Source organism: Gorilla gorilla, chromosome 11, assembly GCF_029281585.2.
Source record: "Gorilla gorilla gorilla isolate KB3781 chromosome 11, NHGRI_mGorGor1-v2.1_pri, whole genome shotgun sequence".
Lineage (NCBI taxonomy): Eukaryota > Metazoa > Chordata > Mammalia > Primates > Hominidae > Gorilla > Gorilla gorilla.
The window spans coordinates 60,612,868-60,624,850 of NC_073235.2; the positions used below are offsets into that span (position 1 = coordinate 60,612,868).

Here is an 11,983-nt window from a genome sequence, read left to right on the forward strand (position 1 = left end):
TTAAAGGTTATAATCAGTTTGGAGCTAGAGTATTTCTTAACCCTAAAATGGAGATAAATCCAGATTTTGAAAAATCTTTAGGCCAGGGTACAAGGAGACCAATTGCAGGGCTCTTCACCTTTACAAGAGAAAAACTTCATTCTGTATGTATTCTACATGACTGTAGCTCAGGGAGGTTAAATAACTTTCCCGTCTTCTCAGAGCTGGGAAACAGGTGAGCTGGACTTTGAACCCAGTTCTGCTGACTCAGGCCGCTTTGCACCCTGCCTGCCATTTCTTGCCAGCAGCCTCCGTGTGGAGACAAGATGTTCATAGTCTCTGGACAGAAGAGCCAAAATGTGCACCACTAAAAGTCAATGCAGATTTTTCCATTTTAAGTGTGGTGAGCAGATAGTTGCACCACTGCCACAAGCAAACCCTAAGGGCTGAGCACATACCAATTGACTTAGTGATGGGATCAAATAAAACATTAAGCAGATACTTATTTTATAGTATGCAGAGCCCTCATTTTGCCAAGAAAATCAGTCATTGTAGCTGGAAAATCAGGTATAAATGGTACATAATTCACTTATTACTTTTACAGGGACAAGATTTTTACAAAGGTTTCTTTTTGCTTTTTCACATATTTTAATCAAGGTCAGTGTCTATAGTTTTGTTTGATTCATTTTAATTCCACCCTCCTAGCCTCTATTCTACTCTTCCCTTCCCACTGCCAACAACTCACACATTAGGGATCATTTAGGGCCATTGATTCCACCCTGTCTGTGGCTGTCATTATTTGTGGCCCTCCTCTCCCCTTCTATGACCCCAGGGAGGCTATCTGGATTCCCCTGGTGAGCCTCTCACCCCCACCTCCAGTAAGTACACAAGGCTCCATCGTCTACCTATCCTGTAGCATCTCTGGTTAACGGTCCCACATCTGGCAGAAGCTCAAGTCCTCGAGATTACATCTGGACCTCCTGTAGAAGACAGCAGGTTTTTGAACGAACCAAATCATGTGAGGCATGTAAGCTGAGGATGTGGACTTGCAAGAAGCCCCTGAGATCTAACCTGCTCCTTGCTCAGAGGATGAAATGAGGTCTAGAGAGTGTAATTGACCTGCCTGAGGAAACAGACTAAAACAGAGATGAATTAGAATAGACATCTCCTGTCTCCTGATCACCACTCTCTCCACTATTCCATAAGGTGCAAAAAAGTAATATATTCATCTATCGAAAGATGACCTGTACTGCCTCTATTTGAAAAAGCATTTGTGGCAGCTTTCAATGAAAGAGGAATGCATAATAATATAATTTAAACAGAGGTAAAAAAATATAGGAGGCATTTATTTAAGGAAATAGGAAGGTTTTTTTTTTTTTTTTTTTTGAGACAAGGTCTCTGTCTGTAACTCAGATTGGAACACAGTGGTATGACCACAGCTCACTGCAGCCTCCACCTCTTGGGCTAAAGCCATCTTCCCACCTCAGCCTCCAGAGTAGCTGGGACCACAGGTTCATACAACCACGAATTTGTGTGTGTATGGGTTTTTGTTGTTGTGGTTGTTGTTGTTTTTGCAAAGTCGAGGTCTCACTTTGTTGCTCAGGCTGTCTTGAACTCCTAGGGTTCAAGCAATCCTCGTGCCTCACCCTCCCAAAATGCTGGAATTACAGGCATGAGCCACTGTGTCTGGCTAGAAGTTCTCAGTATTAAAGAGGCCACCCAGGAGTACAATACTTAATTTAAACACTTAGATTGAGCTCTGAGTTTCCTGGAAGCCAAGCTGTAAACAAAAACACTGCATTTGGGAGGCCGAGACGGGCAAATCACGAAGTCAGGAGATCGAGACCATCCTGGCTAACATGGTGAAACCTCGTCTCTACTAAAAATACGAAAAAAAAAAAAAAAATTAGCCAGTCATGGTGGTGGGCATCTGTAGTCCCAGCTACTCGGGAGGCTGAGGCAGGAGAATGGCGTGAACCCAGGAGGCGGAGCTTGCAGTGAGCTGAGATTGCACCACTGCACTCCAGCCTGGGTGACAGAGCAAGACTCTGTCTCAAAAAACAACAACAACAACAAAAAAAAAACAACAAAAAAACCCACTGTGCATTATACAGCCACCATTAGCTAATACAAACATTTGCGGTTTGTCACAAAATCTTGATCCAAATGTTAAACTTAAATGAAATTATCAGCTATATTATAATGGGCAGTGTCGTTGATAGCACCTTTATAAAAGGTATGGGACAATTCTTCATAGGTATAATGAATTGGTTCTAATTCAGCATTGTTTGGGCACCCAAAGAACTGGGGTCCAGGTATGTACATTTGTGGTAATGATGATTCAAAGATAGAGTTTAAAGTATTTGAAGCAGTCATTTTCAAATATTAATGTAAAAATAATTTAACTGGAAAGATGTTTTCATGCAGATTCACTGCGCTTTCCAAACACCCATCCCCAATTGTGATTTAGTATGTCTGGAATAAAGCCTAAGTATCTCTGATTCTGATGCAAGAGGCCAGTGGAGCACATTCTGAGAAACACGACTCTAGAAGAACAAATTGTTTCTATGTCTCTTACCATTGACCAGCCCCTTTGAATACAAATTTTCCCCACCTTGTTTTTAATAAGCAGCCAAAAGCCTGAGATTAATGTTTCAGCGGAGATACAGGAAGTGCAAAGGCTCTGGGTTGTTGATTAAAAAACATTTCCTGTGCTTTACATACCAGGCATATAGGGAGCAAAGGTAGTGTTTGCTTAATAAACTCAAACCCTTGAGGAGCAATGGGGGAGGGTATGAACATAACCAGGAAGAGGTAGAAGAAAGGCCAGGCTGGGAACTCCAAAGCTAATCTTTGCTGCTTTTCCTTTTTCCAAAGACCAGCCCTGTTCGACTTCTGCTGTGCAATGGACATTTGTGCCCAGCCCTGCTATCTTTGCCCACTGTTCATGGGAAAACCTTGTTGAAAGTTCATTCTGAATCAGAGAGGTGGGGTTAAAGTGGTGGTCCATAGGGGTGCATGGATTCCTAAGGATTCATGAGTGAATTTTCAGGGGCCCTGGGACCCCTGAAGTTATACACAAATATTTTGTGTGTATTGGCAGATGTGTATTTTTGTGCGAAAAGAGGTTCCAATTAGGACTTTCATCAGATTTTCAAAGCAGCCATAAATGTTCCCAAAGGGTTGACAATTACTGGGCAGTCCTAGTTCAGCTCAGGGTGCATCCAAGCTCCATGTTCAGGTCTGTGTGTTCCCACAACATTCTAGCCTCAGGTCAGTTCACTGACAATCTCCTTGGTGGCAGCTGGGTCACTAAGTATCTCTTCCTCCCCAGCAGCCACCCTCCCTGCCTAATCTGAGGATTATGCTAGCAAAGCTGTCAGGCTTAATTTCAGCAAATTGTTTTGGGTAATTAGTCCCTTTTAATTGCTCATGGAAATAGTAATTTTAAGTGACAAGATTATTATATGCTGCTCGCTAGTGGATTCTCCAGGGTCAAGAAAACACCACTGAGATTGCTATAACCTGTTCTTTTCTATCTTTGGCATTCCCCTTGAAATCCAGAAAAGACATTTAGTAAAGTCGGTTCCCACTCTGTAAAAAGTATAGAGCACTGGTTTCCTTTTATCCTTCTGCCAAAGTGAAGGATGAGAGAAGGACTTTCAACTTTTCTGTGCGACTGCCAGCCCATGTCAGGCTTCACAGATTTGCTGATCATTAACTTGAAAAGCTGTGGGAAGTTTCTAGCTCTTCCATTTGCTTGTTTACCTGTACAGCCAAGTTGCTTTACAACTGACCGAGTTTTGAATAAATAGGGTCCTAGGTGATGAAATATTTGCCGCAGCTCAAGTTGAATATTTTCATTGCTTTTCACGTCACTGAACAAGAGGGTCAGTCTGACCAATGGGTCAGTATAACCGATAGGGCAGGATTGCCTAATGGTTCACCATGTGCTAGCTCAGGGGAGGAGTGGATGGAAGGTAGAGAACTCTTCTCTCATCAGTTTAGGAAGCTAGGAGTTGATTGGCTCTGACCAGCTGTGTAATACTGGGCCATTTGGTTGATCTTTCTAAGCCCTCATTTAATCATCTGTCGAAAGGGGACAAAAATAATCCTAGCTCAAGGAATAGCTGTAAAGGATTAAGTGATATCATAAATGCTTGGCATGTAGCAATAACTAAGTCAAACAAAAAAGATACATGGATTGGAGAAATGTGGAGAAATGCATGGAGAAAACATTTCTAAACTGATACATCTGATAAGAGGTAATATACAGAATATACAAGGAACTCAAACAACTCAATAGCAAGAAAACAAATTAAGAAATGGGCAAAGGATCTGAATAGGTTCTAAAAGAAGACATACAAAAAGCCAACAGATATATTAAAAAAAATGCTCAACCTCACTAGTCATCAGGAGGGAAATGCAAATTAAAACAATGGCGAGGTGTCGCTTCACACCTGCTAGAATGGCCATAATCAAAAAAGACGAAAGATAAAAAGTGTCGGCAGGATGTGGAGAAAAGAGAACCCTTGAATACTGTTGATGGGAATGTAAATTAGTACATCAATTATGAAAAACAGTATGGTGGTTCTTCAAAAAACTAAGAATTCCCATATAAGCTAGCAATCCCACCTCTGGTACATATCTGAAGGAATTGGTATCAGTGTGCTGTAGACAGACATCTGCTCTCCCAAGTTTGTTGCAGCATTATTCACAACAGCCAAGACATGGAATCAACCAAGTGTCCATCAACAGATGAATAGACTTTTAAAATGTGGTATATATACACAATGAAATACTACTTAGCCTTTAAAAAGAAGGAAATTCTCTCATTTGCAACAACATGGATGAATTTGGAGGCCATTTTGTTAAGTGAAATAAGCCAGGCACAGATAGACAAATACTGTATGATTTTACTTATATGTGGAATCTAGAAAAATCAAACTCATGGAAATAGAGAGTAGAATGGTGGTTACCAGAGTATAGGGGAGCAGGATGGGGAATGGAGAGAAACTGGTCGAAGGGTGCAAAATTTCAGTTACAAGGAGGATTAAGCTTGAGAGATCTATTGCATAGCATAGTGATGACAGTTTGTAATAACGTATACTGAAAAATCTTTAAGAGAGTAGATTTTAATTGTTTTCACCACAAAAATGCAAGTATAAGAGATGACAGATATGTGAATTAGGCTAATTTAATCATTTCACAATGTATACATATATCAAAACATCACATTGTACCTCATAATTATATATAATTACTATTTGTCATTTAAAAATAAAGATAGCATGTACTATTATAATTACAGTATACTACTTCTTCCCAAATCTAGATCTTACAAAGAAGTCTGGAGTAGCAGAGAGGTCAAAGAAATAAACAGTACCCTCACGCCCAACTCTCTCCATGCCTTCCAAGTTTGTTAATACAGACACATCCAATCCAATCACATATGTACTGAAATCCTTTTTTAAATGATGCAGATTCAGATGGAGATTATTACACCGTTAGCAATTCAAAGTGGCTAACACTGATTTCAATGTGGGTAACCACATTCCTTGAAATCAAAGATTTGATATGAAACTGACAATAAAGAATTCATATGGAACTCAATTTTTCTTGCTGATGAAACCAAAGACATTGCCCTTGTGACAACTTTTCAAAAATAAGAGTTTCATTTTTTAAAAAAGACTTTTGTTTTTCCTCCAGTTTCCTATAAGATTCCATTCTCATTCTTTAGAAATCAAATGCTAATACATTTCCTCTTTCATGGTGCTGCTTCTTACATTTAAGCATTTTATATCATGTTTTTTCCTCTCAAATTTCATGAGGGCCAGTACTCACCTTTATTGGTATTTCCTGAGGTCAGCATTCTATATCTCTTCTGTATTTACTTTTTTCTTCAGCAAGGGCTGCAATGCAGCAGGCAAACTCAACCATTGCACCAAGGAGAAAAATGTCACCTTGGGAATTACGGCTAGTTCTCCAGTTATATCCTCCCGTAAAAGACCCTCCTCTAAGAACTGGAAATAGGATAGAAAGCAGGAGATGGCATATCTCAGATTGCAAAGCTTTCTCCTTTATCTTGAACATGATGTTTTCCTGAGCCTTAATCTAGTCAATTGTGGAGGAAAAGAGGAAGGAGGAGTGTTCACAACAATTTTAGTTAACTTATTTAAATGAAGTGTTTGGTGGGATTCCACAAAAATATTGAAGACCAGTAGGTTGCATCTACATTACAACAACAACAACAAAAATACACCAAAGTACATGTGCTAGGGATGCTGGTGTGTTTGGCTAATGCGTCTATAGAAAAGATGAACCCATTCATTCTACCAGTTGTGCTAATTGCTCTTCTAGCTGCTGTGGTCTGTGTGACACTTCTCGACAGACTCGACTGTGATCAGATCAACTTGCCTCATGATGTCCTGGTGGAGTACCAGCAACGGCCTCAGCTCCTAATCTCCAACTTCATCAGACGGCGGCTTGGACTTTGTGACTAGACGTCCTAACTGGGCAGTTCAACCCTCCCCTGCAAGTTTGTAGCTCAAGTTGTAATGTGAAAGTCATATTTTATTTGTGGCATTTTTATATAGTTCTCATCCACATGCTAAATGGAAAGACTTTATGAAATCCTTCTCTCTTAAAAAGGAATTTATTGTAAAAGAACACTCACACTAAATTAAATTCAAATTTCATTTTAGAATAAGTTAACTAAATCAGTCTAATAATTAAAATTTTAAAACTCCTGGATTATGACATTTGGAGTTTCATATGCAGCATTAATTAAGCTCACATCAAAATAGACCAGCCATTTGCAGATAGTTACCAGTCACTCTGTTTCTGAAACCAATCCAGAAATTCATGTTAGAACATTGTCAGGCACTTCTAGGTATTGGACAAGTGACAGAAACTGATCATCCATATTCAAAATATTTACAGAAAAAAGTGTCAGTGAAATGTAGGTCTATATGGAAAAGTTACCGTTAGGAAAATATGGCCATACTGCTTTTTTACCCCTGCACAATTTCAGTGCACCACAGAATAGGATTCGAGATTTACATATGCCTGTTTGTGATTTTATCTCAGAATATAACAACTCTGGATTACATTTTCCTCTCAACTGAAAACCCTCAGTAATGCAAAGAAAGGCCTTCCTTTTTCTTCAGAATCACAAGTGACTAAATTGCCTTCTAGCAATTTTTTCTTGTAAAAAAAGTGTTTTGAGGAGGCTGTATTTTTTATTCCATTTCAATATTAACCAAATAGGCTGAGAAATTCATAGCAATTGAATTAAGACTTGAGTTCAAGATGTTAAAGGAATCCTTTTGTATGACTTGTCCAGACCGGCCTATTGCCCTACCCGTTTGATTCTCTGGGAGGCATGGTGCTCCTCCTGGCTGCACATGCTCTCTGTGAACTGATAGCATCTTGGGTTCTTCTCAATTTGACATACTTGGGAGTCGGAATGACTGGATGGGGGATGGGTAGAGGATGACTGGCACACTTGTATAGTATGTAATGTTGTGTACATATTATTTATATGGTTGTGGCTCAAATAAAGTTTAATTCCAACACAGTACAGATTATTTGGGTCCCAGAGCCATTGTCACACGTGACCGAATGGAGGCTTGGGGAAGGAAATAGGTCCTAGGCCGGCTGAGTCTGAATTGGCCTGCTCCTGGGTGGGGGATGTCTTTCTCTTTCAAGCAATGACAATAAACAAGAGGTATTTATCATCACCAGTAAACAATCCCCCAAGAGGTACATTGGTTTGTGAACTTCTTTTTGGCACTAGATACACTTTAAGTGCCGTTTTTAGGGTATCTCAATAATTGACCATCAAATTCAAAGATTAGAGCTAAAAGCAAGCTAGAATAGCATTGCCGTCATTTTCTGATGGGATTTTTACTTTGTTTCATATTTCTTTAGACCATGTAGTGAAAACCACCTCAGAGAGGCTTCAGTTTGAACTTTTATCTTCCTGGACAATCTTTTTTTTTTTTTTTTTTTTTTTTTACAGGGAGAAGGAGAGGCTATGAGAGGGAGAAGAATGAAATAATTACAGTTAATCTTCTCTTCAACTCCTGCAAGGAGTGTGTGTGCACAGGTGCATGCATGCATGCATTTATGTCTGTGTCTTCCTCACTGGTATTTCCTGTCTCAGTAAACCATATCGCTTGCACAAGCCAGAAACCTGGGAAACCCCTGTGATGATTCTTTCTCCTTAATTTCCACAGCCAGTCAATCACTAAGTCTTATTAATTGATCCTCCTAAATATTTCCCCAGTCTGTTCATTTCCTTCCATCTTTTTGGCACCCATCCTAGTCCAGGCCACCATGATCTCTCCTCCAGATCACTGAGGAAGCCTCACTCCTGATCACTCTGCCTCCATTCTTGAAGTTTGATTGGGTTATTTTCCTGCTTCAAAGCCTTCACATTGGTCTTAGAATGAAGACCAAAGCCCTCTGTGCAGCTTAGGCATTCCCGACTGGGCCCAGCTTGGTAGCCCAGCTCACCTCACCCACTTCTTCCCCTTGTGTCTGCCCTCCAGGCACATCACCCTTGGTCCTTCAGTCTTACCCAAGGCACAAATCCACAAAGGCACAATCCCTTGGGAAGGACTGCCAACAGATCCATCCAATGGGGGTGCTTAGCTGCGGGGACAAGTGGGACTGAGATCCACCCTGTCCAGCTAGCTGTGAGACCTGGACAAGGTGAATCTCAGTCCACCCTGAGCCACATTGACTGAGAGGGGCCTTTTCCTGATTTATACAATGTTGTTAGATGGGATAGTGGGAACTCTTAGTGCCAAGGTCCCTTCCCATTTCAGAGCCTTTTGCTGTCTACTCTCCCTGAAGGGCCCTCGCTTAACTCATGCTCATGGTTTAAATCTCAACTCAGAGATCCCTTCCCTTAGAAAGTCTTTCTAATCCTCAAACCAGATTCCTTCCATGCTCACCTGTAGTCCCCCTCCACAGCCCCCTCGACTACTTCTTCAAAGTATGCAGCTTGCAACTATGTCATGATTGGGGTCATTATTTAATTAATGCCTACTGTCTACACTATAAGGTTCTGGAGAACAAAGACTGCACATATTTTATTTGCTTCTATCGCTTCAAGCACCTAAAACAGTACCAGACACATACTAGGCACTCAATAAATACTTGTCAAGTGAAGAATGAATCCTTTTCATAGCATTTCCCTTGTAAACTCTCACTATAATCTCACAATCTTTGCAAGACTCATACTTTCCTTATTCAGTCCTGGTCACCACAGCTCTCCCTGGCTGTTCCTCCCACTACATCTCACTCTGTGGGGAGGAAAGTCCTCTGTACCATCAGTGTATATCTGTGGCAGTGTCTAGAACCTCTTGTTTCCTCATATACACACAGCTTTCCCCTCTGTCAAAACCAAGCCCCAAATTCACCTCCTTTGGGGAGGTCTCCAACTTCAATTTTCCCTCAAGTCATCACTTCTTCCCTCCTTCCTTTAGAACTAGATTTGCACTGGGAAGACAGGAATTTGTTCTCATGCAGATGCCGTATTGAGAACATTTATCCTTTTTCATGTTCCTGGGCTGTCTTCATTTGGGAGGCTCACATTTCCTTTGTACTCTTAGCGTGTCATAGAGTTTTGTTCTCTACAGGTATCTTCTGACTGCTTACCTATGCACGCTCTAGGTCTGGGCACCGGCTTTTTACCTCACCTGTAACAAGCTTATCTACTCATTCTCTCTTGCCCTCTTTGAACACCCTTCAAGAAGCAGATTGGCCTGCAAAAACCCTCTTCTTGTCATTTCTATGTATATTTGCATACATTTTTTGTATGTTTCTTCCTTTGTTCATTCATTCATTATAAATATATATTCCTCCTTCTTCCCCAGTAGAATCTGAGACAGCTTACAAGGTTGAATAATAGCACATCAAGATAGTATAAGATAGAACTAACTGGGCAAGAAAAGGAAAAGCAAAGGGAAGGGGCATCAACTGGTACAAGCCTGAAGCTTCTGCTCCTGTGCATTCCATACAGTCTGTGCATCAGCAGAACGTGGGCTCTGAATTGGCTTGGGGCCAGCTAGTGGTTGCCTCATAAAGAGAACAAATTTACAGCATCTCTAAAATAAACATGCAAACTAATGATCAGGAGAAGAACAACTAGTCCTGATTCTAAGAGGCCACAGTGTGTAGAGATGAGTGTGGATCTCAGACCGCCTGGGTGTGGAGTTGGGGGGATGAGCCCCAGTTGGGCATCAGTGTGTTCATTCCAGGACACCGCCCTGAGGTTCTCAACACGGGTGCATACTAGGATCACCAGGGAAGCCTTTTGAAAACACTGTTCAGAGGTCCACCTCAGACCAATTCAACAAGAATCTCTGGGAGTGGGACTGGGAAGCTCTATTTTTTATTTTGCAGCCTAAGTTGAGAGTTACCAATTTAGAAGAATGGACAGTCTGTGACTCTGGCATGTGCTCTTCCAGCTGAACTTCTAAAACTCTTTAGGCCTTGTCTCCACTGGAATAGTTATATGAAGATCAAGTTCTTTTACTTGACTCACTCCTCGATGCTAGCAACAGTATCTTACTCATTTTATATTCCAGCAACTTGCACAGTGCCTGGCACATAGTAAGACTGAAAGGATTTTACATTTTTATATATATATATAAAATATATGAAACAGTTTATAATTTATATAACATATGTGATATATTAAAAATTATATATAATTATAATGATGTAATTATATACTATACATTATCTATTAATAAAATAATTCATTCAATCTTACTATGTATGTGTATATATATTCATACATATACACATGTACACATACATATTTGCTGGTATGTATAAAATTATATACAAAAACATACAAAAAACTAAAATACCCCAATGAAAGATGAAACAAAAATGAACAAAATCACAAAAATAACAAAAAATAGCTGACTACCTCTCAGGGTAATTTTATCCAAATGTTATCACCTGAACAAGTCTTCAGATCGACATGTATATATTAGTCAATATAATTTGCTTTTGTATTCCATTTTCATTCCCAAACATCAGCACAGGAAACACACAAAGTTTAATCATTGTTTAGAAAAACTCAATCTGTAATCCAAAATCCACAAAATAACATTTTTGACTTATTTTTATCAGCTATAGAATGTTACCTAGTGTGTTGCATCCTGTAGAGGCTTCATACGGGATGTAAACTATCAACTTCAGGAATATAATAGTTTAAATTTTATTTATTCCTTTTACAAACACAGTTTTAACATTTGGGATTCATTTTGGAGACCCCTGATAATATCTATGAACCCGATCTTCAGGAAAACACACATTCATACATATGCCCCCAAATCTGCATACAATTTCATGGGTTTGTGCACCTTCCTTAGGTCAGGTTGTGGCAGGACACCTGTGTCCTCTACCAAAGGCCATAGCTCCTGTGGGTGGCCCTTGCCACACTTCTGTCCTCCCTGGGTTCTGGTAATTGCCCTGCTTCATCCCTCTCAGATCAGGGCTGGTAACAGTTGTTTCCAGCTGCATCATCCCTTGTTGCTCCCTAAATCCTGCCCACCCCTTGTAAACAGTCCCTTCAGTAAGTTCTCTCGGTTCCCTGTTTAATTATGCCATCTGGTTCCTGCTGAGACCCAGTAATACAGCCTCCAAAATACATCTGGGGACCAAAACCATTTTGAAAATCACTGACTTAAGGAACTGAAGTCATTCTATATGAAGATCTTTCAATTATACATTTTTTAAATTGCAAAACAGAAGCTAATTCTTTAACTGGTAAAATACTTTTAAAAATATAATCTTCTGTACAAGAATGTATTCTTTTATTTAGAGATTCTTGTGAACTCTCCAGGGCCTGCAGCTTGAGAAACATGGTGCTCAACTTATTTTCCTAGCTGGCTGCTGGGCATCACATGTATGATAGAATTGAAAACTTGAGTAAAAGACAGATTAATGGCCTCTACTGTTTGCCTCCAAGCTACAA

At 40.0% G+C, this 11,983-nt stretch overlaps 1 protein-coding gene across 4 annotated transcripts in view; it reads left to right on the forward strand.

Annotated features, from left to right (window-relative positions):
* Positions 1–7,566, forward strand: part of UPP2 (uridine phosphorylase 2) — a 261,689-nt gene extending 254,123 nt beyond the window's left edge. For 2 of the 4 annotated variants that reach the window (XR_010129585.1, XR_010129586.1), the window contains exon 10: positions 6,340–6,357. Coding sequence is in view for 1 of the 4 variants with exons in the window: in XM_004032675.5 (XP_004032723.4) it covers positions 6,340–6,482 (143 nt within the window). In the remaining 3 variants the exon portion in view is untranslated. Of the gene's footprint in view, positions 1–6,339 lie in introns of all 4 variants that reach the window. The other 2 variants (XM_004032675.5, XM_063694855.1) reach the window with 2 other exon arrangements.
* The last annotated feature ends 4,417 nt before the right edge of the window (positions 7,567–11,983 follow it).